Source organism: Melospiza melodia, chromosome 26, assembly GCF_035770615.1.
Source record: "Melospiza melodia melodia isolate bMelMel2 chromosome 26, bMelMel2.pri, whole genome shotgun sequence".
Taxonomy (NCBI): Eukaryota; Metazoa; Chordata; class Aves; order Passeriformes; family Passerellidae; genus Melospiza; species Melospiza melodia.
Genome location: NC_086219.1, coordinates 5,809,919 through 5,837,294, shown reverse-complemented (window position 1 = coordinate 5,837,294; position 27,376 = coordinate 5,809,919). Strand labels below are relative to the sequence as shown.

Genomic DNA, 27,376 nt, shown 5'->3' with positions numbered 1-27,376 from the left:
CTTGCAGAGGGTCTCGCCCGCCTCTCCCGGTGCTGTGAAATTGGAGCTTCCCGCGGAAAAATGCTGCGGGGGTGGGGATGGCGGTGTCCCGCCCCCCGCCGTGGATTCCTATTTTTGGGGCCGCGCAGGGACCCCCTGGTACCCCCATGGCCGAGGGACCGCGGTGGTTACTGAGGGGCAGGACCCCCTGCGGACCCCCCCATATCCCGGAGAGTGCACAACCCCTCCCCTGCCAGCGGCTGTCCCGGTACCCCCAACACTTTCGTTTCGATGCCAGAAGTCAAGGAGGGTTTATGGGGACAGTGGGTGATGCTGGGAGCTGGCCCCATGGCCGTTTCTTTCTCTTCTAGACTGGATTAGATTTCCTGGATCCAGGGAACTGGAATATCTCCTGGATCCAGGGATAAGCAAGGACAAAGTATGAAGACTCTATGTCCTGATGTGTAATTCCTAGTTGAAGCTACAAACGTGTCCCATTGCAGGATTAACACTGTTGAGGAGCTCGAGGTGCACGTCCTCCCCTCTTTTCATCCAAATCCCCCCTTCTGCCAGCCCAGAGCCGTCCCACAGGCTCCACAGTGACAGCAGGAGGCAGGAGGAGCAGCAGCCCCAGTGGCAGAATGTGGCGAGGGGCCAAGGCTGAGTTACCAAGGTCTGTTTATTTGGGGAGAGGGGAAAGGAAGCAAATGTATGTACATATACATTCAGTCACGTATGTTTCCTCCCAGAAAAAGGCCCCGTGAACTTATATTACATGAGAAGGTCTCCGGGTTATTATTATTGTTATTAATATTATTTAAAAGCTGGGGTTGTGCCCCAAAGTGCTCGTTGTGGAGCGCAAGTGGCGATGGGTCCTCGCTGGCCTCAGATGCAGTGAGCTGAGGAGATGGGGACGTGTTTGGTGGCAGCCACATGACAATGCCCCTCAGGACACCTGAAGAACGTGGGGACTCCATCTCTTCTCCCCCAGTGCACAGGGTCAGCATTAAAACCACAAACCGGCTGCTGAGATTTCCTAAAACCATGTTTAAGCCAAATATTTGGCCTTGTTCCTTTCTTCCTTAGCCTCAAATCTCCTGGACAGGCTGAGAGTGGTTCAGCGGAGCCTGGAGGCCCCGGGCGAGCTCTCCAGGAGGAGGAGGAGACGGGGCGGTGCCGACTCCTCCTCCCAACACAGCGGTGATTGTATGAGCAACAAAACATGCACGGTAGCGACTGAGTGCCCCCACCTCGCCCCGACCCTGTTCGAAAATGAACAAGTCCTCAGTCCTGCTCCCCACCAGAACGGGGATGCTTGTCCCAGCCCACACCGCTCCCACCCTCTCCCTCACTACTACTGGGACATTACTCTGTGAAAGGCAAATTATTTGCCCCCTGGCAGCTGGACAAGGAGGAAGGAGCAGGTGCAGGTGGTGAAGCGTCTGGCTGCTCCCCAAACCACGCCGGGTGTCCCTGGCTCGGTGGAGAGCGCGGGGTCCACGCTGCAGGCACGGCCCTGGTGGGGACCAAGCGATGGCAGAGGGTTTGGGGTGCCAGCTGCCCAGATACAGGCCCTGATCCCCAAAACTGGCCCCCGTGAGCTGTCCTCCCCTGGGCAGGGTTAACACCAGGGGTCCCGCTCGGCCCGGCCCCGGCAGAGGCTGTCGCTGCGCTGCCAGGCGCTGTCGATGAGGCTCTGGGCATCCTCACACTTCTTCTTCACAGCAGCATCCAGAATGGCCTTGTGCTGGAGATCGACCTGAAACACGGGGGGAAGGAGGGGAACAGACAACAGTCACTTCTCCCTCTCACTGTAAAACCACCTCAAACCCACATGGACAGGCCGCCTGTGTCACGGATATGGTGACAGTGGGGCTGACCCACATTCCTCACACCCCTCTTGTCACCACTGTGTGCTCATGGCTTGTCATGCCAGCCCCCAAATCCCACATCCTGTGATTTTATGGAGCCACAGGAGCTCCCTGGCTCTCCTGCCCTTTCTGGGTTCACCCTCCAGGGACAAATTCATCCCTCTGCCCTCCCTCACTCGCTGAGGGTGTGAGGCAGCCCCACATGCTCACCTGGTAGATGTTCCTCCACGCGACGTTCAGTGCTGACAGGAACCTCTCCAGTTCTGTAGTGCAACTAAAATAAAGGACCCAGGGGGGCAGGAACTCCTTGCTGTCCTGAGCAAACTCCTAAACACCGAGAGAGAGGCCAGGGGTCAGCACTGGGTGCTCACCCAGCCCCGGGCAGCAGGTCCCAGAGCCCTGCCCTCACCAGGATGCAGTACTCCTTGCCAGCCTCCGTGGAGACAGCGGTGACATGGGTGAGCTCCGCGGTGCCCAGCGAGCGGAAGAAGCTGGTCTGGCAGTCCTCGTGGCACGTGAAAACCTTCTCATCTGTCAGCACCAGGCAGCAGGGAACGCACGGCGTCGGCGCAACACCCTGAGGGATCACCTGTGTGGGGTGGGGAAGGAGGGTGAAACCTGGCATGAAGGAGCCCCATCTCCATGGGTGCCCTGTGGGGAAACCCTGCAGGCTCAGGATAAAGCTGCCTGCTCCATCCTGACAGACATTCCTGCTCCCTTCAGCAGCGCCAAAGGGGCTCAGGGCAAAGCAGCCACGCTCGGGGCCTGTCCCCAGCTCACCCCTTTGGAGACGGCCTGGCAGAAGTACTGCATCCAGTCTGCCATGTCCTCCTCGTTGTCGGCGCTCAGCTCCAGGGAGGGCCGGTCCGTCAGGATCACCTGGAAGGAGTGGGGCCGGTCGGTGGTGTTGGAACGCCGGCATCCCCCGCACTGCTCGCCGCTGGGAGAGAGGGGGAGGAGGGACGTGAGCGGGATGGACGGGCCGGCACGAGCCTGAGAACAGCCTCTGACTGCCCTCCCTGGGCAGCACCTCGCCCCTGACCCCACAAACACTCATTCCCCATCAGTGATATCCCCTGGGATTGCTCCAAGGACCATCTCCAGGCTCTTCACATTGCAGGAGAGCTGGAGGTGAGCACAGTGGGTCTCCCAGCAGGGCTCTCGGAGGGATGCATCACCCTTCAGAGGCCAAGGCCCCTTCCAAGGAAGGAAATTAGCCCATTTCCAGTGGCATCACCAGAGCCAAAACAAATGGGCACCTGCCCCCAGGCAGGAGCAGTCGGGATTCCTGCAGCATGGACCAGGCCATGATCCAGCCTGGAACCCCTCCTGGACAGCCCAAGTAGCTCCTGCTCCCCAGATCCCCATGCAGTCTGGGTTCTGTGTCCTACCAGCCACTCACCCCATGTTGATGGAGAGCAGAGGGGTGACGTCCGTGCGATCGGGGTACTGGTACAAGATCCCATTGCTGCAGTTTGGGAAGATGAGAGAGGGGGGAACTGGGGTCAGCCCAGCTCTGGTATCCCCTGCCCTTGGTCCCACAGCCACCCCTGCAGCCCTGTGGGGTCACATTCCTGCTGCTGGGCACCCACAAACTGCGGCTTTAGCCACCAAACCGGTGGCTTGGCCCCTTTAGGTGGCAAGATGAGTCCTCTCCCCCGCCCAGGCAGCTCTTGGGCAGCAAACTGCAGCAAACTGCTCCCAGCACCTCCTCCCAAGAGCCCTGTGTGACCCCAGCCCTGCCCCAGAGCCCCAGTGCCCACCTGAGCACCACGAAGCAGGGCTTCCACTGCTCCTTGCCCAGGTAGGAGGTGCCTGCCTTGTAGTGCAGCATGCCATCCTTGGTGACAGCGTGCTCTGCAGAGGAGCAGCTGCTGCTGGAGGGCCCCAGTGCCTCATCCATGGGGTCCTCCCAGTGAACGAGGCCGTAGAAACGCACAACCACGCTGCAGGCCTGGAAGAACCAGGAGAAGTCAAGGGAGTCTCCTGTGAGCCTTCATCACCTGCAGTGCTGGTGGTGATACCCAAACTCACCTCACACTTGGACTCCTGTGCCACAAACTTGGCAAGTGCCAGTTTCTCCATGGTGGCATCCGTGAGGATACTGGGATAAGGGGGCTCCCGGCACCCTTTGATCATGGCTGACTTCAAGGAGACCAGGAAGAACCTGAGAGGGAGGCAGAGATCTCTGATGAGGCTGGGGCAAACAGCCCCTCACCTCCCTCATACACCTGGTGCCCAAGGGACTCCCCTTCACCGTGAGCCTCTGGTCTTCCAGACCAAAGAGCTGCAAAATCAACCTACAGACCAAAGGTGATGGGAGCCTGCCAGACTCCAGAAAGGAGATGGGTGACACCCAGAGGTGGTCACTCATCCCAGCACAGATCCCACTATGGCTTGATGGTCACCTCCCTGAGCTGCCAGCACACACAGAGACCTGGGACAAGCCTTGGAGCTCATCCCTGCTCATGCCAAGTGACACAAGTGACACGGGGTCTGCATTGCCCAGAGTCCCAAAGCTCAGACTGAGGAACAGAGTAACTCTTGATCCAGGGAAGATACTTTGATTGTAATGTTGGAAATGACGGAGGCATTTCCAGCTGTCAGCTGGGTTCAGCCAGTGGCACCTAACCAGCCCCCAACCCCCTCACGGGTCACAGGACTGTCATGAAGGGCTCTCTGGAGTCTCCCACTGTCCCCAAGCCCAAGAGTCCCAGAGTTCTGTGCTCAGGTCCCCACTCACTCGGTGAGAGCCACGTCGGCAGTGTCCAGCAGGAACTGCTTCCTCCGGTTGGTGCACACCAGGGTCACTGTCTGCTGATCCAGCCCAACCTGTGCCACACAGCAATGGTTAGGGAAGCCAGGCATGGGATGAGGGGCAACAGAGCAGGGCTGACTGAGCTTCTGACCCAGGGAGAGGGGCAGTGGTCACTCTGCTGCCCAAAGACATGGGCACCCACAGAGGTGGCACTGGAAGGGGCATCACTGCCAGCTCTCCCTCTCTCAAAGGTTCACATGGACACAAACCCACCCTCAGCCCTGGCCAGGCTCACCGAGATGTAATCCAGCTCGTTGTAGGACACGGCCTCCTCCACCATGTACGGCTTCTCCGCTGCCCCTGGCACAGACACAGAGAGCCACGTCAAGGGGGGCACTGCACACTGCACCCCCTCTGCAGCAGCACCTGCAAACCGAGCCATGGCCCAGGCAGCACAGAGCCACGGGACACGTGTCCCCCATGAGTCCCAGGGTCCTGGGGACAAGTCAATCTGAGCTCCCTGCTGTGAGCACGGGATTCAAGGGAATGGGCAGTGAAGGCAATGATGGCCTAATCCATGGACAGGCCAGGGATGGTGTCACAGACATCTTTTATGAAAAATCCTTTCCTTAGGATTTTTTTCTCCTGAGAAGCTGAGAGGCCTCAGGAACAAAATGTGAACATTGATTATCTGCTGCTGTGGAATGCAACAGGTGCATCTGGGATTGGGCCATGTTGGTTGTTTCTAATTAATGGCCAATCACAGCTGGCTCAGACTTTCTGTCCGAGACACAAGCCTTTGTTATCATTCTTTCTTTTTCTATTCTTAGCCAGCCTTTTGATGAAATCCTTTCTTCTATGCTTTTAGTATAGTTTTAATATAATATATACCATAAAATAATAAATCAGCCTTCCGAAACATGGAGTCAGATCCTCATTCCTTCCCTCATCCTCAGACCCCTGTGAACACCATCACAGGATGGAGCCTCCCTCCCTGCCACTGAGCCCAGGGCTGTGGGGATGTGATACCTTTGCGGATCAGGTACACGTAGCAGTCTGTCAGCAGGACGTAGATCAGCTGCAGGTTCCCTTCCATGTGCCCCGTGCTCATTCGGATCATCTGCATGGAAAGAAAGGAGCTCTCAGCCCGGGGCTGCTGCAGGCACAGAGCTGATCTTTAATTGATGGAGACTCCTTACCCTGAACAGCTGCTCCTCGTTCTCCCGAAAGACGTGGATCATCAGCAGGAGGAGATGGTTGTTATCAACCCTGCAGAGAGAGACAGCAGAGGATGGACACAGATGAGGCTGGGTGAGTCCAGGAAGGGTAATCCCCTTCCTTGTTGAACATATCCATGATCTGGGCACTTGTTAGCTCCCCAAGGCCTTCTCTTCCTGACCCTTTGTGCCTCCTCTTCATCCTGGAGAAGGATGGGCTTTGCCCCCAAACCAAGGACAAAGGGAAAGGCGTTAACTTGAGCTCATGATTGTTTTGAAGATGCTCTCCCTGCTGAGCACACCCATCCTCACCTGAACTCGGAGGGATGGGTCAGCTCCGAGGGGCTGCCCTGCCCTTCCTCCACCCCAGAGTCCTCAGCGCTGCTCGGGGAAGGGCTGGGCTGCTCCTTCTTGGGCTCACAGAGAGCCTGTGCGTTGGTGCTTTCTGTCTGGCTAGTCTGAGGTTCATCGCTCGCCCTTCCAGACTCCTCTACTGCCCCAACTGCTTCTCCCTCTCCGCTTTCTTCTTCTTCAGGAGCCTCAGGGCTACCAGAAACATGTGGCGGTTGGCCAGGCCCTGGAGGGTCATGGTGGCCACCACCTGGTGCAGCAGCGTTTGGACTCTCGACGGTAAATCGGTAGAAGTCCATGGGGGCTGAAATCCCCTCGCTAAAGTCGCCAGAGGACGATCCATCCGGGGTCTCCCCTGGCGTGCCGGTCCGAAAGGGCTGCCCGGGGGGCTCCAGGGCGGCGTTCCAGCCGCCGAGGTCCAGCTGCCCGTTGAGCCTGTCCATGACCTTGCTCAGGGGCTGCCCCACGCTCTCCATGGACGTGTCCTTCATCTCGGGGATGCGCAGGGCCAGCGGGCCGAGGGCAGCGCGCTCCCCGCCCTCCCCCGGGCAGCCCCCGTCCCTCGGTGGCTCCTCCCTGTCCCTGTCCCTGTCCCTGTCCGTGTCCCTCGGCGCCTCCTCCCGGTCCCCCTCGCCGTCCCTCGGTGGCTCCTCCCTGTCGCTGAGCCCGTTGACGCCGCTGTCCCCGCTGGCCTCGGGGGCTGCGGGCGCCGCGCTGTTCGCTGCCTCCTCAGGCTTCACCTTCTTCTTCTTGCCCGTCTTCTTCTTCTTGGCTAACCTGTGGGAGAGAAGAACGTCACCCACTGTGCCTGTTTACACTCTGCAATACACACGGGGGTCCAACAATGTTCCTTTGCAATTTTCCCTGTTGAGAAATCCTACTCAGGAACATTGCTCAGTGTGCAGCCATGTAGAGCCCCCATCTCTGTGCCAGTTTTCATGAGACAAGCTATGGGCACTTTCTCCTACCTATCCCAAAAAGAGGTGTCACTGCTGACACAGCACCTTGGGCTTTCTTTCGGCTGTAAAGGGATCACAAATGGTTGTAGTGCTGAAATTATGTGGGAGAAATCCCTGGTAGAGATCAAGAAGCTGGGAAGGGAGGAGGTTTCTGGAGGTGGCAATGCTGTGTCCCCACCTGCCAGGAGAGGGAGATGCAGGTTGGAGCTCACCAGGATGTGCTGTGGAAGTGTTCTGGCACCCACAGCACCCAAACTGCTGCCAGGTCACCCCTGTTTGGGAAGTGAGCCCAGTGCTCCCCTTCCCTGTGTCTCCCATGTGGGACGATGTGTAAAACCCAGCTCTGTGCTCCAGCACAGCCCTGCTGGGCGGGTTTGGGGAGTCCCCATCACTGGGTGTGAGCAGACAGAGCCTGGAGCTCTTTGTCTGGATTGAGGGCTCTGAGGGATCCCTTGGGGATCTCCCCTGCAGGAGTCAAACACTCAAACCCCAGCCAGGAGCTCTGCAGAGGCATCTCCCACGACAGGTCTGGCCACAGCTCACTGACAAACAGGAGGAGGAACAGGATGGGGACGAGATCCAAGCCCAGAGCTGCTGCAAAGCTGCCACCAGCTGGAGAGAGCTCCAAATAACTGCTCATGGATTACTCTGAGCCCTCTGACACACACTGGCAGGGGAAGGGGGTGATGTGTGTCACTATAGGACACAAAAGAACAGAAGCTCATGCTGCTGTTCTCAAGGTGAAGAAAAAGGGAAGTTTATTTTCTGACTCTAACATTTATAGTTTTTTAAGAGTAACAGTGGAATCGAGGGTGAGAGTGCCACCTCTCCAATGACACTGGACAGACTGACAGTCTATGAACTTTCTCCTCCTCCACAAAGGAATGCAAAACAATGAGTTATTTACAGAAAGTGTGTGAGAAAGTTCGCTACAAGAATGTCAACATCAGAAGGCTTAGAAAATCTTAAAAAACCAGAGTGACAGATGTGGAATCAGCCCAAGGGACCCACAGGGCTGAATAAAGGCTGCAGCACAGAGACTGTCCTTGCTGGGACAGAAAAGGTGGCACATCCCCAACATCTGCCACTCTGAGGCCAGCAGCTGCGTCCTTACCTGATGACCTCCAGCTCGGTGCAGCTCTCAGACTGGTCTGTTCCCTCGGGGGTGGCCTCTGCCCTGTGCACAGGTGTGGTGTCAGCAGAGGACGCTGCCTCAGCCCTGTCCTGGTTGAAGGGGTTGTGGCGCTGCTGTGTGGGGCTCCTCGCCGCGGCCCTGCCGCCGCTGGGCTCCGAGCGCGGGCAGCTCAGCGTGTCCGTCAGGTCCCCGTCTGCAGCACAGGGTGGGAGAGAGGATCAGCCCCGCCTCGGGCTCCTGGGCACAGCCAGATGGAGCCAAGCCACGTGCAGGGGCTCAGGGCACCGTGTGGGCGCCATTGGCAGTGCCAGCAGCTCCTGGTGAGGATGGACAGCGAGGCCAGCCTGAGACCCTGCACCCCCTCTGCAGTTCAGAGAATGCCTGACACAGCAGCTCAGTCACCCAGGAGCCAGCAGGCAGAGGGAGAGCAGAGGTGGAGTCTGAGGGAGGTGCTGAGGGGTCCTGGGGCCACTGCTCCTGGGCAAGGTGACAGTGAGCCATGAAGCTGCTGCTTCTCCCCTGCCGTGGCCATGTCTCAAAGACATGTCTTATGAAAAATCCTTTCCTTAGGATTTTTTCTCCTGAGAAGCTGAGACGCCTCAGGAACAAAATGTAAACATTGATTATCTGCTGCTGTGGAATGCAACAGGTGCATCTGGGATTGGTCCATGTTGGTTGCTTCTAATTAATGACCAATCACAGTCAGTCTCAGACTTTCTGTCTGAGCCACAAGCCTTTGTTATCATTCTTTGCTATCCTATTCTTAGCCAGCCTTCTGATGAAATCCTTTCTTTTATTCTTTTAGTATAGTTTTAATATAATATATATATCACAAAATAATAAATCAAGCCTCCTGAAACATGGAGTCAGAGCCTCATCTCTTCCCTGGTCCTGGGACCCCTGCAAACACCACCACAGCTGTGGGAAGGTGCCTGCTCAGCTGGAAGGGCAGACACAGAGCCAGCCCATGGAGCAGCAACCCTGACAGAGCTGGCTGCTCTCCTCTGCTCACATGAGACACACCTGGGGGCTGGAGTGTGCTGGAGAGGGGACACAGCATTCAGCAGGCAGCACAGACAGGGCAGAGCACAAACAGCTGGGCCCGTGTTAGTCTTCAGAGGGAAAAAGAGCAGAGGAGAAGGGCTGCAGGAGTCATGCTCGGACCATTGTTATCTATCATCCATCCAAAATCATGGTTAAAGGAAAGTTATCCATGCCCTTCCCTTCTCCAGCACCATTCCTGGCCCAGTGGAAGGTGTCCCTGCCCATGACAAGAGATTGGAATGAGATGATCTTTAAGGTCCCTTCCAACCCAAACCATTCCATGATTCTGGTTCCTTTCCACAGCCAGCTACAAAGACTCCTTGGGAAGAGAACCACAGCCCTGGCAGACTGATTTGGGGTGTAGGATTTGAGGAGGAAAATGAAACCTCTTGTAAAACTCTAATCCAGGCAGTTTGTGCTGGATGATTCCAAAACTCCACTTTGTTCTCACTGAAAAAGCTGCCCTGGAGCAGGGAGGGTCAGTGTGAGCTCTACCAGGGAAGTCAATTGGGTTTTATATGCTCAAATCCAGAGGGATCTGCCTTCCCCCAGCATCCCTGGGCTTCAGCCTCCACCCAACACCCCCACTGGAGCTGTTGGCTGCACCCTGGGTTTGGAAAATCTGGTTTGTACCCTCCAAGGACAGGATAAACCACCTCTGTGACATCCCTGTGTGTGGGGTAAGAAAGAAGGTAAGAGGGAGCGTGTTAGAGCCCGAGAGCAATCCACATGGAATTCAGGCAGATTTCCCAAATAGTCCCCAAATATTCAGGTGGTCCCATCAACTCCATCCAGCTTTGACTGCAGAGGATGGAGTGTGGAGTGTTTCCTCTGGGGGTGAAGCAGAGAGGATGCTGCTCCAGTGCAGGACATGCACAGGGGCTGCATGTGGAAGAAGAATAAATTCCTTTAAGCTGGGTAAGTGCTCTTGGCCATAAAGGCCAGAGGTAGCTGGTAAGTGGGTTTAAAAAGTGGTAAAATTACTAAAAGTAATAAATGTAGTGACCCCAAACTGACCCAACATGCTGGATATTGTGGTTTCATGGGAGAAGTTTTGACATACGACAGGATGATCCAAGGAAAACAAAACCTCCCACATTAATCCCTGCAAAATGCCCAAAATTAAAGGCAGCAGAATTAGTTCAGCTATTTTCCAGGGCTTTCAGGAAATCAATGATGGTGGATCAATTTTTCAGTCAGCATGCTGTGTGCTTTACCCCAAAGAGGAAATCCATGGCATGAGGGCAGCTGGCACATCCCACATTTTGGGCCTGGACAGAATTCCATCAGGACAGGGCAGTTGGTTAAAGAAACAAACATGGGAACATGCAGCAAGCTCAGGGGGCAGCAATGCAGACAGAAAACAAAAATGCTGTAAGAGATGAGCATGTCCCACCTTCCCAGTCTCTGCTGGGCATGGTCTGCATTGCTGGAAAGACATCTCCAAAATCATAATCTACAAGAATGAGGGATAAAACTCAGGATTAGAAATACAAGTAGTGGGGAGGGAAGTGGGGAGAGTGTGAAGGGGATTTGGGGAGGGAGATGGGAATGGGGAGAAACAAAACAATTGCTCACTGGTATCTGAAACACATGAGAAAATAGGGAATGTGGATGTGAATGGGAACCAGCTGCACTAGTGCTCCTTCTGGAATACTCAGGGTTATGGGAGCTACAAAGGGACCAGGGAAGGGTGAAGGCCCCATTATTCAAGCTGCTGGGAAGCTAAACCAGATAAGCAGTGTCACCTAGGGCTTGATCCTCTCTGGGAAGCAACTGAATCTCTCTGTGCCTCAGTTTCCCCACTTCACACTTACCTCCCATAGATACTGTGATGTTTGACTCATGAATGTTTGCAAAGCCAGGGATCTGATTAAAGGGGAAAACTTGTCCTGTGATCCTACAATCCCCAGTTCCACCTACACTCTCAGGGTAGAGACATGCTCCTGTTGAAATGATGAGCAGGGTAATAGTTACAAGGAAAAGTTCAATTCCTCCACACCAGAGGAGCAGCAGCAATTCCTGCCCTCCTGGGTCCTGGTCCAGCATTCTTACACCAGCACCAAATCCCTCTGTGCATGGGGAGACTGAGACACAGAGCACAGCCACTGCCTGGACACATGGAATAAGCTGAGATGATGCCAAACCCAAAATCCATCTCCAAAATCTCCTGGATCTCTACTCCAAAGCCCTCTTCTCTCGAGCCCTAGGCAGCCACCCACCAGAAGGCTGGGGACACCCAGTGGCAGGGACAGGCAGGAGATGTCTGGCACAAGCCATGCTCTGCTGAGGGAGGAGCAGGAATGCAAACCCAGGGGTGCAGCACAACAGCTGCTTATGCCAAACCTCTGGGGACAGAGAACCTTCCTCTGGGAGTTTTATTTCCAGGCTCCTTGTGCTGTCTCCACCTTCCCTGGGATGCTGGAGATTTGGCAGGAGCAAGTCCCTAAAATCAAACCCTCCCCTGAGTGCACATGTGGCGAGCCCAAACCAGTGCTGTGCTTCCTAGTCCTTTGTTAAAACAACTCCAATGCCCATCCCAGGCTGTTCCTTCTCAGCATCTTTAACACCTGCAGGTTCTGTCTTGCTCATAAAAGGCACCTGGTGACCCTTGTCTTGAGGAAACCCACCTGGGTGTGGGCTCAGGCCCAAATTCTCTGCATCCATCTAACAGCTCATTCCATCCCAACTCTATTCCACAACCCCCTTTGCTCAAACTGACATAAAAACCAGGACAGGGCCAATGCATTTTGGATCAGGAACAGCATCAGCAGAGCTGCTGCTTGATGTGAACGTGGTGGGTGCAGGACAGGAGCTCCCTGCTCTGGCTGCAGCAGACTCATGGTGCACACAAGTTCATCAGGAACAACACCCAGTCTCTCTGAGGGGATGAGGGGGTGGGTAGGACAATTTGTCAGGCTGCTCAAGATGTATCAAGAGGAAAAACCGACACCTCTGAGACCACTGGCTGCCTTTCTCCCAGATTGATGACACAGAGAAGACTCTGGAAACTACTCCCCTCCAGGGCCAGCACATGTGGCTCTCTGGACTGCCAAATAAACAGTTAAAAACCTCCCCTGCAGCCCTGTGTCCCTGCTGACCTGGAAGCCACATCCAGATACAGGCACAGCCTTTACTCTGTGGGGAGAGTCCTCCAATTCCTGCTAAAACCCTGAGGATGGGAATGTGGCCTGGGGTGCCCACAGGGAATGTCCTTCTCTCCCAGTCTGAGGCACAGAATCAGCACAGAATGGTTTGGGTTGGAAGGGACCTTCAAGTTGACTTAATGCCACCCTCTGCTATGAGCAGGGACACCTTCCACTGTCCCAGGCTGCTCCAAGCCCCATCCAACCTGGCCTTGGACACTTCCAGGGATCCAGGGGCAGCCACAGCTTCTCTGGGCACCCTGTGCCAGGGCCTCACCACCCTCACAGGGAAGAATTTCTTCCTAATACCTAATCTAAATTTCCCATCTTTTTGTTTAAAACTCTTAGGGGTTAAAGCCACTCCCAAGGATGTAAGACAGGAGAGACCCCCAGCCTGGCTGCTGGCTCTCCTGCTTTGCTCTCTTCCAGTCTAAAATCTGCTGCCTTATCTGAAGGGGATGTGGGAAGAACACGTGGCCAAAGCCCACTGACCCTCGCTGGATGGAGCAATGGCGCTGTCGTCCCATTCCAGGTTGGTGGAGGTGACAGAGTTGAAGGAGTTGAGGGAGAGGCTGTCGGAGCCGTGCACGGAGCTGGGCAGGCGCTCCTCAAAGTCCAGCAGGTGCTGAGGTTTGTAGTAATCCGGCATGTAGGGGGCCAGGTCCAGGTATGGAGCATCCTGCAGGGCAGGCAGGGCTCAGAGTCAGGCTGCAGTCACTGTTTCTGGCACAGCTGGGGGGAAATGCCACCCCACCAACATGGTGGGACTGCCCCTTGAAGGTCCCTTCTCAGTGTCCATCTCAGAGGAAACCCAGTGGTTTTACCAAGGGTTATCCAGTGGATTTGTGTTTTCTGGAGGGACACCAGGGTTTTGTACCACACTTGCAGAGCTCAGCTCCTTTATCCCCATCAATCTGCCCTGCTCCTCCTCCAAGCAGTGAAGAACTGAGCAAGAGGAATAAATCCCATTGCTGGATCCCTAAAGAAGTCTTTCCCAAAATCATCAGCATCACATTTTCAGCTGAAAGTCCACCCTGGACCAAGCAGAGGGATCTGTCCCACCCTGGCCTTCCCCTGCTCCACATTCCCACTCTCCCAGAGCCAGGAGAAGAGATCAAACACTCACCAGGTCCAAGTCAAAGCGGATGAACTCCAGTCCAGACACCAGTGTTAAGAACAAGGTCAGATGGTCGTGACTGCAGACCAGGGCGTTCCTGCCACAGGAAGGAACAAAAGAGCTTTACAGACCAGGGAAAGAGGAGGAGCAGCTACAAGGGCCCTTCTGTTTCTTTGGGGGCGTCTCTGAGCTGCCATACATCAGCTCTGGAGCTGGCAGCCCACTCCTTGCCTCTGTGGGCAGCCACTGTGTGCTGTCCCCAAACTGAGCTACAGCCACATTTCCGGGTGTCCAGCAAAGCTGGGTGCCCAGACAGGAGCTCAGCAGCTCCTTGGAAATCATGGAAAAATATAAAGGGGACTCCAGAGTAAAAGCAGGAACTAGGAGAAATGCTTGCAGGGCCTCATAGAAATAAGAGTTCACATAGAAATAATGTGTTCACATCTAGGACCCTTAAATTAACCAAATAAATCCCACAAGTTAAAAAATCAAACCCTGATCAACTGCTTGTCCCCCACTGGAAAATTCAGGCTGTCTTCTGACCAGGAGGGATGTCAAACATTGCCCAAAGAAGGAGCTGGGATACTCACTTGACATAGTACTTGTGCAGCAGGCTGAGGTTCTCCTGGAACAGCCTCAAGTAGCTCTCCAAGGAATTTTCATTGAGGGCAAGGTAGAGCCAGGCCCGGCCTGGAAACAGAGCAGCAGAGATTTATCTGGAAACACCTGAGAAATGACACAAGCCTAGAAATAGTCATGAATTAGTTAAAACCCCTCAGATCATTCATTCGTGTCATTTGAGGGGAGAAAATGTGAGGGAAATTGGGAGGGGAATGCCAGTGAGAGATTCATGATTTGGAGTAAAATTGGTGAGAGACAGGTGAAAAAGGAGCCACACAACTCTGTCTCTCCAGCAAAATGGGAGCCCTGCCAGAAGTGCTGGGAGAAGGGAGAGGCAGAGGGAGAATTGCCATGAATCAGCCCAGGTGAGATTTGACACAAATTCTGGTGCAGGGAGAGGTGACAGTAGAGCCTGTGCTCAGCTCTGCTCTCACCAGCACAGGCCCAGGACAAGGCAGGTGTTTGGATAAGCAGGCACAGAGGATCTGGGCATGGTCTTGCATCAAAAGTGGCCTCGATGGTCCCAAACATCTGCTATGGACAACTCAGAGCAGGGAAAATGCAGAATCACACACATGACTGGTGCAGCAAGATGTGGGGTGAGAGGGGATGCTTCTATCTGCCAGGAACCCTCCCCAAGGGTACATCCATGCAGGATCCCCATCTGCCAGGAACCCTTCCCAAGGGTATATCCCTGCAGGAATCCCATTGCCAGGAACCCTTCCCAAGGGTACAGCCCTGCAGGAATCCCATTGCCAGGAACCCTTCCCAAGGGTACAGCCCTGCAGGACTGCCATCTGCCAGGAACCCTTCCCAAGGGCACAGCCCTGCAGGATCCCCATCTGCCAGGAACCCTTCCCAAGGGTATATCCATGCAGGAATCCCATTGCCAGGAACCCTTCCCAAGGGTACAGCCCTGCAGATCTCCCATCCTTCCCAAGTGTTACCCTCTGCCAGGAACTCATCCTGAGGTCATGGCCCCACAGGACTCCCATCTGTCTGGAGCCCTTCCTGAGGGCACAGCCTCTTAGGTTCCAGGGCAGCAGAAGCCAGGCTACACCTCAGCAGCCAGCCCCAAGGCACAGTGACATTATTTCCAGAGATCTCACATGGTCATGGCAGCACTCCCACCTCCTTGGCACAGGCTGCCCAGGGAAGCAGTGGAATCACCATCCCTGGAAATGCTCAAACTACGTGTGGATGTGGCACCTTGGTGGTGGACATGGCAGTGCTGGCCTAATGGTAGGACTCAATCTCAGAGGTCCTTTCCAACTTTAATGATTCTGCAATTCCTTTGCCTGGGACCTGGACCCCAATGGCTCCCTTGATCCACCAACTCCTCAGCACAACCTGGGCCTCCCCAGGGGTACCCAAAGCAAGAGCTGGGGACACTGAATGAACACTCACTGCGGCCCAGGTTGGTGGCCACGTGCTGCAGCACCTCGATCTGTTTGATGGCTTCCCGGCGCGTGAAGTGAACCACCAGCACCCAGTACCCCGAGGAGAGATCTTGCAGTCTGCAGGAAGAAAAATCCCAGAGGAAAATGAAGCAAAAGCTCCACCACAATGCCTGCCTAGATGCTTTCCTCATGCTGAGGTGTCACTGTCATATTTTCTAGAAAAATCCCTTCACCAGGATTCTTCTCTTGGGAAGCTGAGAAGCCTCAGAGAAAAAGGAAAACAATATTATCTCATTTGCTTCTGCTGTGTTTTGCTGCTTTGGAGCGTGGTTTGGAGATTATTTATCCAACAGGTGCTTGTTTGATTGGTTTCATGTGAATTGTTTTGACTTAATGACCAATCATGGTCAGGCTGTGTTGGGACTCTGGAGAGGGTCACAAATTTTTCATTATTTTCTTGTTAAGCCTTCTGTAAGTATCCTTTCTCTATTCTTTAGTATAGTTTTAGTATAGCATTCATAATATAATATAATAAAATATATTATGATATATAATAATATATTATGATATATATTAATACATTATATTAATATTTAATTATATATAATATTGATATAAAATATAATATACATATTATATTTTACATCAATATATTAATATATTGATATATATTAATATATATAATTATATATATAATTATATATAATTATATACATAATTATATATTAATATATACAATATACATATTAATATATTGATATATATATTAATATACATCATACACATTTTACATATGTAATAAATATAATAGATATTATAATATACAATAGAATATAATAGGTAGATAATATATAATACACAATATAAAATATATAATATATAATATAATATAATATAATATAATATAATATAATATAATATAATATAATATAATATAATATAATATAATATAATATAATATAATATAATATAATATAATATAATATAATATAATATAAATTAGCCTTCTAAGAACATGAAGTCAGATTCATCTTTCCTCCCCACAACGGGGGACCCCAAAAACACCACACCAGGCTTTTCCCATGGGTAAAGCAGCACCCCAGAGATCCAGGGCAGCACCCCAGAGGCGTCTCCAGGCTCACCCGTAGAGCAGAGCGTGGTCCAGGTGCTCACAGAGGCGCTGCAGGACCTTGTCGTGGTTTCTGATGGCTGGTGTCTCATCTTCACAGGCAGCAAAGTAGCTCTGCAGCTGCAAAAAGAAGAGATGGGATGCCTAGAATGCCCCTCTCCAGCCCACAAGGAGCAGCTGGAGGTGCCAAATCACTCATATCCAGCACTGAACGATTTTTTGTGATCTCTCAGCTTGCTAAACCCTGTTGCAGGTTTTATTATGGGGTGTAGCTGATGGTTTTGAGAAGACCCTAAAGGCATTAACTACAGGGAGAACCTTGCCCAGGGTCCCCACATCTCACAGCTCAGCAGTGGCTGCACAACCAAGTTTCCTCAATGGTGAGCAGCCTCTTTCCTCCCAGCCAACACTACAGCAGGGTCTGGTGGTTCAGAGCAGAAATAAACCCCAGCTCTGCTCTGTTTCTGGGTCTGACATGGATGAGGCCTCTCCTTGCTCTTGCTAGAAATCCTAGAAATCCCCTTGCACCCAAATCCTCTATCCTTTCCCAGCTGACCCACAGGCCTCCTCCTGCCCCCAGAGCTTAGGGATCTATTTAGGTCCTGTCTCACACACCCTTGGCATCCAGGCAGGGAGATTACTCTCCTGGGATGTAATCTCAGCTGGACAGGCCATGGCTGTTTGCTGGCAACGTGCAGGAACAGCTCAGCTGGGCCACAACAATATTAGAGACAATATCTGTGTTATTTTAGTGACCTGACACGTCCTTGCCAAACCTCACTAGATGACAGATGTGTAAAAGCCAAAAACTTGACATTACTGTGTTTGTCAAATCTGACCTGTCCCCTAAAACATGTTTTTCCTCCAGAATTATCACTAGAGAAGCTCCTTTTGGAAAAATCATCCAGCCTTGATGTGCAGTTACCCAGGGCTCAGAGAACACCTCAGGGCCCCTGGGAACACTCTTAGGAGTATGAACATATCATCTCCAACACCTTCCTGGCCCAAAGACCTTGAACCCCTCTCTGATGAGGTCTCTTGTGTTGAGCTGACCCCAAGGTGTTTGAAAGTCTTTTTTCCCAGCCCTGAGACCAAACAAGAAGCTGAGATGTGTTGGTTCTGCTTCTCAGGGTTGTTTATTTTTTCTTATCTATAACATTCTCCTTCGAGATCTGTCCAGCAGGTCAGGCTGAGGCACGCTGACCGCCCTCAGGGCAGTGTTATCCTTTTATACTCAGAACTATGTGTACTTTATTTACAGTAATTTTCCAATACCTATCACCTATGTTAGACAGTCTGTCTCTACTCTAAACCAATCCAGAAGCATCACCATCACAGCAGAAGATGGAGGACAAGAAGGAGAAGGAGAAAGAACATGCCCAGATTCCTCCATCTTGTCTCTTGAACCCCCGTTCTAAAAACCCCAAAATTCTACTTTTCTACCCTGTGATAAATTCACTATCATTCTACTCAACCTCTTGTGTCTTGTACATCTTCACACAAAGTTGGTAATTGTTTCCATGGGCTAAAATCAAAGGCACAGGCGTCTTTGACTCTGTGCCAAGGTTTCTGAGCCCCCTGAGTCCTCCAGACAGCCAGAGCTGGGTTCCAACACCTCTGCAGCTCTCAGGTAAGATGGCAGAGCCAGGCAGGTTCCTGCATGGAGCTGGTCCCAGCCCTAAGGTGGATGAGAGAAAACTGCTGAGCCTGGAGAATGGCAGCCAGAGCTCCCTGATGGTGGCACAGCCCTGCTCTGCCTGTCCCTGTCCCAGCAGGTGAGTCCCTGGGGAAGCAGATACACAACCAGGATTGCAGAGGCACCTGTGGGTGTTCTGGAGATCCTCAGGGGCTTTCACAACACCCACGTGAGACCTGGAGCATTTCAGCTCAACACCTCCTATCCATTTTTGGGAGGAAGCTTTTCCAGAAGATTCCCACTATTTGCAGGCAGCCCAGACTGAAGCAGAGAGGAAGATGCCCTAAAATACCACTCTTGAAGAAAATGCTCTAAAATACCACTATTGAAGAAAAATTTCAGGAGGTACCTGCAGCCAGCGTTTGAAGCTGCAGCAAGGACATCAGAGGAAGAAACAAACCTATAATTCAGAGCCATATCCCTCAGGTGATGGATAGATGCAGTCATGGGGATGATGTCCAAGAGCTGGAGCTCACTAAAACATCCCATTTTGGGGAAAATAGAGGCAAAGATCTCACAGGACATGAGCCAGCACTTGAAGGCAGATATTCCTGACTTGTCCCAGCCAGGCTGTGGGTTCTGCAGGGAGCTGGACCATCCTTGGAAGAGGTTCTGGGTGTTTCTGCAGGCTCTGTGCTGGATTGGGGAAATGCAGCTGTGGGGGACAGCTGGGGGAACAAGAATAAATCAGGCATTTTGTTAGCTCACCACTGAAAAAAATGAGACACAGCTTGGGGAGGTCAGTTTGGAGGGAACTTGGAGCCTGTCTGTGCCTCTGACCAGAGGAATTCCTCGTGACAGAGACACTCCAAGCCTGGGCAGCACAAGAGATGAGGAAATAGAAGTAATTCCTCTTTTTTCTTTCCTCCTTTCTCCCAAAATAACTCAGAACTTTGTCATGCTCCTTCCTGCAGCCAGTGCACACAGGGATGGTGCCTCTCCCAGCATCCCTCCAAAATAACCATGGCCAAAGGCTTCCAGCACCCAGCCAAGGGCAGGCACAGCTCACTGGAGCACAATTCCCAGCAGAGACCAGGCAGGTGAATCCCTGCCCAGCCACCCTGGCCAGGGAGGAAACAAGACACAGCAAGCCTTGGGATCTCCTGGGTGGAATCACCCTTCCAGCCAGGGTGGGGAAACACTTACAAAAGCTGATGGGGAGGTGATTCTGGCTTGGGAAGAAGTGGGAGAAAAGTTAGGATGAAACAGCTTTTCCAACTGGGGAACAAAGTCCAGCTGTGCTGTTTTTCAAAGATTCAATGCCTAGCTGAAAATTTGTAGGAACTACAACCACCAGCAGCCATGATGGGTGATGTGGCACTACCCCAAAAATGGCATTTTGTGGAGTGTTTATATGGAGTCTCCTGTTATAAAACACACATGGATAATTGAACCAGCCTCTCCTCCTGCAGTCAGACCTGTCTGGGAGGTGGTGACCAACTTCATGAGGCACCCACAAAGCAGCTCCCTGACACAGCTGGGCTGGAGCCAGGGAGACCAGGAAGGAGGCAAATAATTGGGTTAAAACCACCATTCCTGGATTTCTGCAGAGATGCTCTTCCCCTCATCTCCTCTGCGCCCCAAACCCAGAAGGAAGGGCTGATGGCTGCCTCAGATGGAGGACTCATGCTCCTGAGGGGCACAGCAATGCCTGGAGCCCTGACCCAGGGCTATTTATAGACATTCCTGTGGCCAAAAGAAGCCCTGCTGGCATGCAGCAGGCATCCCAGCCATGCAGCCACAGGGACCACTGTGCAGCCTGGCCAGGTCTGAGCACAGAACCTGCTCAGGGAGAGGGCAACAACGGCCCAGCCATGGCTGAACACACCTGGGAGAGCTGGAGCACAGGGGAGTTTGTCCAACAGCAACAGAGACCTGGCTGCCACTGGGAAACACTGCCACCACTGAGGAGGAGGATTTAATTGCTGTTTATCAATCACAAGTTCATTTTTCTAGCAGTGACACACCCCACCCCAATGCTGGCACACGTGAGAGAGGCTCTTCCTTGCACAATTTTATAACCTGTTACTGCAGTGCTTCTCAAAGAGTGTGGAGATTTGCAGGCTGATCTGCAGAGCTCCTGTGTTGCAAATAATCAGGGAGGTGTTCTGGAAAGCCCATTCCCAAATCTAATCATTCTTGTGGTGGTTGTGAAATCCCTTCAGTAATTCTAAAACCTCACTGGAACACTGAAAGTCTCCTGACCTGTTCAAGGCTGGCCTCAACCCAAGTGAGTCCACATCTCCCCTCTGTAAATCTGCCCTGCAGATGTTTCACAGCAGCTTTCCAACATCAATTCCATTTCACTTGTTCTGCTTGGTATTTCCCTGGCAGGACAAACAGGGTGGAAGGAAAACAAACACCCTTTGCATTCCTCAGCTCCTCAACTGGGACTGGAAAGGTGCTTCAAAACCCTCATTCCCACCCACAGCACATGCACTGAGCTGAGGGGTTCTCCCCAGCTGGAAGAGCTGAGCACCCTCAGGAGCAATCCTGGAGCTCCAGGGAGCACAAGAAATGGGAACTGGCCTTGTCCCAAGCAATGACAGCTCAGTGCCAAGGGAGGACACAGGGGAAAGGCCAGGACAGACACCTCAGAACTCACTTTCACACCTGCTCAGGGGGTACAGACATGCAATGGCAAATGGATAAGGAGGAGGCTGAACTCCTGGGCCTGGAAAACTCCTGGTTTTCCATACCATGCATAAAAGCAGGCTGAATGCCATGCACTTGTACAACACAAAGCTCTAAAACTCCAGCTTCTAGCAGGACATTTTGGAGGTCTGACTCAACACTCCCTACAAACCAGCACTGGCCTCAGCGCCCAGCTTCCCACTTTGTGGGCCCTGCCTGGATCTTGGGGATTTTTCCAGTTAAAACACACCAAGCACATTCAGAGAGCATCAGAAAGATGCTAAAAGACACCACAAGTGCCACTGGAGATGTGGAGAGACAGGAGCCTGCTCAGGTGAAGCTGAAACCCACAGCAAAGTTGCTCCTTGCTGGAAACACTGAGCTTTGAGCATTCCCAATCCAATGCCAGCAAGATTGTCACCTCCTGGGACACACAGACTTCTCAGCTCACACCTCCCAAGGCTTTTCTGGGGCTTCCCTTCACTATTTCTAAGCAGCAAAGCTTGCAGCAGGCTGGACCCATGTGTGACTCAGACAAGGAGAGGTTTTTTTCCAGTGGGAATTTTTAGGGAGCATTCTGTTCCTCTGTCACAGCGAGCAGAGCAGGGGCTGAGCACAGAACAAGGTCCCTGAGCTAACCAAAGGCAGGTGAGAAGGTCACATACTCAGCATAACAGAAAAAAATCGATTTTATGGGGAAAAAACCCCAAGACCAGTGGCAAACATGCCAGAAGCAAGCAAAGTGCTGCTCCCTCAGAAAGCTGCTGCTCTGAGTCCCTCCCCACCACCCACGGCCTCCAGCCCCTGCTAAATTCAGTTACACCTCTTGGAGCAGCTCACCAGAAGTGGGGAAAGCTGAAATCACTCAACAGCCACCAAAATTGTGCAATCAGAAGGAGAGAGGCTTGGAGGCTTTCCTTTAGCTCCTTGGGAAAACCACGGCCAAATTCACCCTCCCAAACCGGCTGCTCCCCCAGCAAAACGCTTTGTGCTAGAGAGAGGAGAACAAATGGGATTTTTTAATTCCCAAAATGTTATCACAGGCTTGTCCACCCTCAGCTCCAGAGCTGATTTTGGGTGTTATGGAGGACAAACATCAGTTTAGGTACCTGCAGACCCCAATCCCCTTAAAATTGTGGATGTGACTCCTTGACTACTTTAGTGGCTCCTGGATGGCCAGGCAGGGAAGTTCCTGAGCACTGGGATGAGGCAAGAGGAATTTCAAAAGAGATAAACTCTGAAATACTCAAGCAACACACAACTATGATGAGAGCAGAACCACAGCACCACAGGAACAAAGCCGATGGAGGCCCACCAAGACAAACCTGTGGAGTTGTTGAAAGCACCTGAGTGACCCCTGTGTCTTGTCTTCATGGACAACTATAGTTATGATATTTTCTGAAAAATCTTTTCCTTAGGATTTTTTCCCCTGAGAAGCTGAGAGGCCTCAGGAACCAAATGTAAACATTGATTATCTGCTGCTGTGGAATGCAACAGGTGCATCTGGGATTGGTCCACGTTGGTTCTTTCTAATTAATGGCCAATCACAGTCAGCTGGCTCGGACTCTCTGTCTGAGACACAAGCCTTTGTTATCATTCTTCTTTTTCTATTGTTAGCCAGCCTTCTGATAAAATCCTTTCTTCTTTTAGTATAGTTTTAATATAATATAAATCATAAAATAATAAATCAAGCCTTCTGAAGCATGGAGTCAGATCCTCATCTCCTCCCTCATCCTCAGACCCTTGTGAACACAGTCACAGACAACTCAGGAGCTCCATGAGATTGCTGCTACTTCACCCACAGGCTTTTGGCAGCTGGCAAACCTGGTACACATGGCAGAGGAACATGCAGGAATGCCCTCTTCATGTGGAACCTGCAGCAGCAACAGATGTGAGTGAAGGAAAGACCCTGGCAGAGATAAAAACCCTGTGGTCTTTGAGCCAGAGGTGCCTCTCAAAAGGGAGCAGAAGGCAAGAGACTGTTTGGCTGTTTTCACATCTCTGTGTTGGGCTGAATAAATGCAGCCAGGCAGAGATGAGCACATTCCCTACGTGGTTTGAGTAGGGATGCTCCACTCCAGGACACAGGGGTTCCAAGCCATGCCCAAACCACCTTCCCTCACTGTGCAGGAGAAGCAGAGGTGGCACAAGGCAGAGCTCAGCAGCTTAGGAGGCTGCAATGGCATTTCAAAGGTACAGGGCTAAAAATCCAACCTGGAGACAGGCAGCAAAGGCTCAGCATTAACTTGCTGTGAGGGCAGTGGAAACCTTCCCAAAGTCATGCAGAAACAGAGCAGAGCCAGAGCTTTTGGCAACAACTCCTGCAACGTCAGCAAAAACCACTGCTCCACCTGATTGACATGCACCAAGGATCAGCTGCTCCAGAGCTCCTGGCAATGTGTGTCCTTCAAAGGCAGCAGAACGGCCTGAAAACCAGAGAGGAGCCCCAAAATCCGGGATTCTAACCTCTTTTCTGATTTCACATTCAGCTCCTGGAATTGTCAACAATAACACTGCTTAAGGACTGCATTTGCACCCCTAATCCCAGGCAGGAGAGCACTAAACCCCTCCTGAGCCTAGAAAATATTCAGGGAAACCCAAAAGAACACAAACCACCAGCTTCATGGACCAGGGAACCTGTGACAGCTGCTGGCTACCAGCAGATGCTTGGCCAAGGATGGATTTGAAGTTGTTGGCATTTCTGGTATGTTTGGAGCTCATCTGGACTGCACCTGGACACTGCCACCCTACACAGCAGCATCTCCCAGAAGGAAACAAGCAGCCATAACAAGCCCATCCCCAGCCTTCTGCCCCAATAAAGCCCTAAATCTTCACAAAAAACAAGGGTTGGGCAGCAATCTGTGCAGTAATTTGAGCTGGAGCACAGCCCTCTTAGCAGAAGGGGAACTGAGTGGGAAAAGGGAAATTAAACAGCCACCACACTGTCCATGTGTGCAGAAAGCATCACACTGTGAATTAATCTACAGCTCCCAGGGAGGACACAGAGGACAAGCTGTAGATGGGTAATCAAAACCATGTTCCCAATTCCCTTGGAAATGAAGCAGGGACCCAGCTCCCCAGTGCTGAGCTTTCCCAGCCTCTCCTGGAGCCAAAAGCAGAAGTTTCCTGGCATGTCTCTGGTTAGAGAAGCCTATTTTGTCTAAGTTGGGTGTTTTGCCTCACTTTCCAGTGGAGGCTGACTTCACACCTCCATCCTCACAGCTCTGAAATCCACAGCAGAGCTGCCACTGATCTTCCCCCTGGTACCTGGGAACCACACAGAGAACCCCACAGGCTGGAATTACCTTCCCCAAGCACATTTGCCACTTTTCCATCTGTGCTCCATCCCTCAAGCCTTTCCAGGAAAATAACAGAAACTGACCTGTTCACTGAGGTTTGAGGGGTTTGCTTGGAATTGAAGCATTTCTTTTTGCTGTGGATTTGTACAGCATCCACACACCCAGAATCCCAGTTCTATCACACAGTTTTAGAAGCCTTCTCCACAACCTCAAGTCAAATGCAGTGTTCTCTTAGGAATCAGTGCCTGTCAACCAGAAAATCTAAAATTCTCAGTAGCCAGGGTTCCAACATGCATGAATCCCCCATTCCTAAAATCCAGCAAAAACTGAAATCACAGCCAGCTACAGCCCCAGCCCTGAGTGTCAAACCCTTCCCAGGGCTGTGCTGCTGCTCCTCTCCTTCCCCATCCAAGGCTGCTGAACACGGGTTCCTCTTCCCTGGGCAGCTCCATGAAAATAAAGCATTGTTCCCTCCCCTTTGGGTCTGCAGCTGAGAAAAGAAAACCCCCACCATCCCCACAGACACATCCAAATCCTCCACTGCACACCTGCACCAGTGCTGAAAGTAAGAAATGAGCAGCCCACACTGTGAGGAAGCTCCTGAAATCAGAGGCAGGATGCTTGGAAAACTCCTCCAAACCCCATGACACAATTCCAGTGCCAAGGAGTTACTCAAGAGGAGGATGACACAGTAGGATTTCCCAGCACAAAGCCACTTGCTCCCTTAACCTGGTACTTTACTCTTGCTACTCACAGGGAAAAAGAGGATCAGGGATTTCAGGCTGAAGTGGGAGAGGAAAGCACTGGGAAAAAATAGCAGCTCCACAGTGATTTCCCTGAGGAAGGAGAGCTGCATCCTGGGGGTAAAAAGGCAGGGTGGAATTTCACCATGGCCTGAGTTTGGTTTCACTGGGATGGTAGCAATTAATCATCAGCCTAAAGCAGGCTCCTACACTTCCCTGAGTTTTGGATGAACAGGCAGGATTAGAAAATCCCAAAAATTTCACTGCTGGACCAAGACAGGAGTTGGCAGGGATTGGGCAGGCCATGGTGTGCTGGCAGAGCTGGAGCTAAAGAGTCCTCTTCAATCACAACAGTAATTAAAAAAAACATGTTGATTTTTGAGCATTTCCAAACGTGATCTTCCAAGGATTTTGTGAATGCAAATAAATTAGGTCCAACCAGTCCTGTGTGGGAAGTTGTATTCCTTATATATACAGGGAAACTAAGGCAGAAACAATCCAGAGCACTGTGACAGAGCTCAGAGCAGGCTGAACATCCACTGATTTCCAGACAGATATAAGATTATCCTTAATTCTCAGAGGATAAAAAGGCAAGAGACCAGAGGTCAGGGTCATCCATGGAAGAAAAAAGCCGGGAGAGGTTTGCACATCCGTCCTACACACCAGAGGCAGTGTCCAGCCATCCCTTTCTTAACAGCACCAGGAATTCACTCACGCTGGTCTTCATAAAACAAGTTTTCATGGATGAATCTGAGTCAGGACACACTGCAGAGCATAGGAAAACTATTCCATAAGGCAGAGGAAACCCAGCAACTGGAGAAACAACAGCAAGTCCAGGCAGCCTTTGCCCCAAAGCTTGGGACAAACACAAATGAAACTCCTGTTGCCTCCTCAAATGGAGCAGGGATTCTTTTTCAAGGCTGGTTGGAGCTCATGTGTGGGCCAAACCAAAACTTCCAGCATGTCCTTACAACTCTCTCCTTTGGCCTTCCCAAAGATTTTCAGCATCCTGGTCCCCTCTGTGCCGGCTCATGGATGTTTCCACCACCAGGATGGGCTTTAAGGAACCATCCAAGGAGAAACAAGGGGCAAGGAGAAGGTGAGAGGACACAAGTTCAGAGCATTGCTTTGAGGGCACAGAGCAGGGCACAGGAATGAACCACACATTCCCTGTGTACATGGGGAGCATGTCCCAGGTCCTGTGCCTCCCACAGGACATGCCTGGCTGGAGAGAGAACCTCTACAGAGACGGTTTTAGTCTGGATTCCAAATCCCTCCTGAATAGAGCCCCAGGAAAAAGGGTTCCCCCAATCCTGTCCTTTGAAACGGGGAATCCTGGGCAGGACAATCCCAGTATATCCCAGCCAGCTAAAACAGAGGGTCCTGGGGTGGCCCTGGCAGTGTCCCTTTGGCGGGGTGACTCCACACCCCAGATGTGCCACCCCCACCACCAGAAGAGCTGTGTCCAACTTCATACCCTCAGCATAAGGACACTCCCAAAAGTGTCCACCTCTGGCAAAAGGGATGCTGAGTGCCCTTGACCCCACGCTCCTGTCCCAGAGTCCATCAGTATCCCCGGGAGTTATTATTTCTTGGCTGTGGGGGTGTGTAGGATTGTCCCCCAGCCCCATCCCTCAGGCAGAAGGTCCATAGGGACCCGTCCTTCAGCCCTACATGCATGGCAGTGGTGTGTGGTCCCCAGGAGCGTCCCCCAGCCCTGCATTATCAGACACAGCCCCCATGGGCAGCCCTGGGCAGAGGGGAGCCCCCAGGCCCACAGCCCCACCCTCAGCCACAGGACAGCACGGGGTCCCAGAGCTGTCCCCAGCACCAGCTGAGGGGGGGGCCCATGGATGTCTCCAGGCCCAGAGCGGGGCTCCCAGGGCTCTCCCCAGTTCCGCAGCCCCGGCATTGGGGCTCCTCAGGGCTGTCCCCAGTTCCGCAGCCCCGGCATTGGGGTTCCCCAGGGCTGTCCCCAGTTCCGCAGCCCCGGCATTGGGGCTCCTCAGGGCTGTCCCCAGTTCCGCAGCCCCAGCACTGGGGCTCCTCAGGGCTGTCCCCAGTTCCGCAGCCCCGGCATTGGGGTTCCCCAGGGCTGCCCCCAACCCCCGCAGCCCAGGGGTGTCCCCAGGCCCAGCCCTTTCAGCACCGCGGGTCGATGTCCGCAGCCCCCGCCGTGCTCCCGCTCCCACCTTCTTGACGGAGAGGGAGATGTTCTCCAGGATGCGGTCCTTCACCTCCGCCGGCTCCATGGCGCCTCCGCCCGCCGCCGCCGCC

At 52.5% G+C, this 27,376-nt stretch overlaps 1 protein-coding gene across 4 annotated transcripts; it reads right to left on the bottom strand.

Annotated features, from left to right (window-relative positions):
* Positions 1–640: 640 nt before the first annotated feature.
* Positions 641–27,376, bottom strand: PLEKHM2 (pleckstrin homology and RUN domain containing M2). Of its 4 annotated transcripts, XM_063176744.1 has the most exons (20): positions 27,292–27,376; positions 16,741–16,847; positions 15,606–15,715; positions 14,168–14,267; positions 13,587–13,674; positions 12,953–13,139; positions 10,711–10,770; positions 8,250–8,463; positions 6,138–6,953; positions 5,808–5,877; positions 5,638–5,728; positions 4,904–4,968; positions 4,594–4,682; positions 3,885–4,017; positions 3,614–3,804; positions 3,253–3,318; positions 2,631–2,790; positions 2,260–2,439; positions 2,061–2,177; positions 641–1,738 (listed from the first exon to the last, which is right to left on the bottom strand). In XM_063176744.1, exons 1-20 carry the CDS (start codon positions 27,349–27,351, stop codon positions 1,601–1,603), a joined length of 3,042 nt encoding a protein of 1,013 aa, XP_063032814.1. In that variant the 5' UTR covers positions 27,352–27,376; the 3' UTR covers positions 641–1,600. The 4 variants fall into 4 exon arrangements, with proteins under 4 accessions (XP_063032814.1, XP_063032815.1, XP_063032816.1 ...); XM_063176745.1 differs by lacking the exon at positions 10,711–10,770; XM_063176746.1 differs by lacking the exons at positions 15,606–15,715; positions 16,741–16,847; positions 27,292–27,376 and adding an exon at positions 14,633–14,757.

What these genes read in the sequence shown, in the direction of transcription:
- PLEKHM2 (XM_063176744.1), bottom strand. Translation starts at nt 27,351, where the DNA reads ATGGAGCCGGCGGAGGTGAAGGACCGCATCCTGGAGAACATCTCCCTC. An exon ending in CGTGTACCTGATCCGCAAAG is followed by an intron (nt 4,969 to 5,637) that starts GTATCACATCCC and finishes TGTCTGTGCCAG; the next exon opens with GGGCAGCGGAGAAGCCGTAC. An exon ending in CGTGGAGGAACATCTACCAG is followed by an intron (nt 1,739 to 2,060) that starts GTGAGCATGTGG and finishes CCCGTGTTTCAG; the next exon opens with GTCGATCTCCAGCACAAGGC.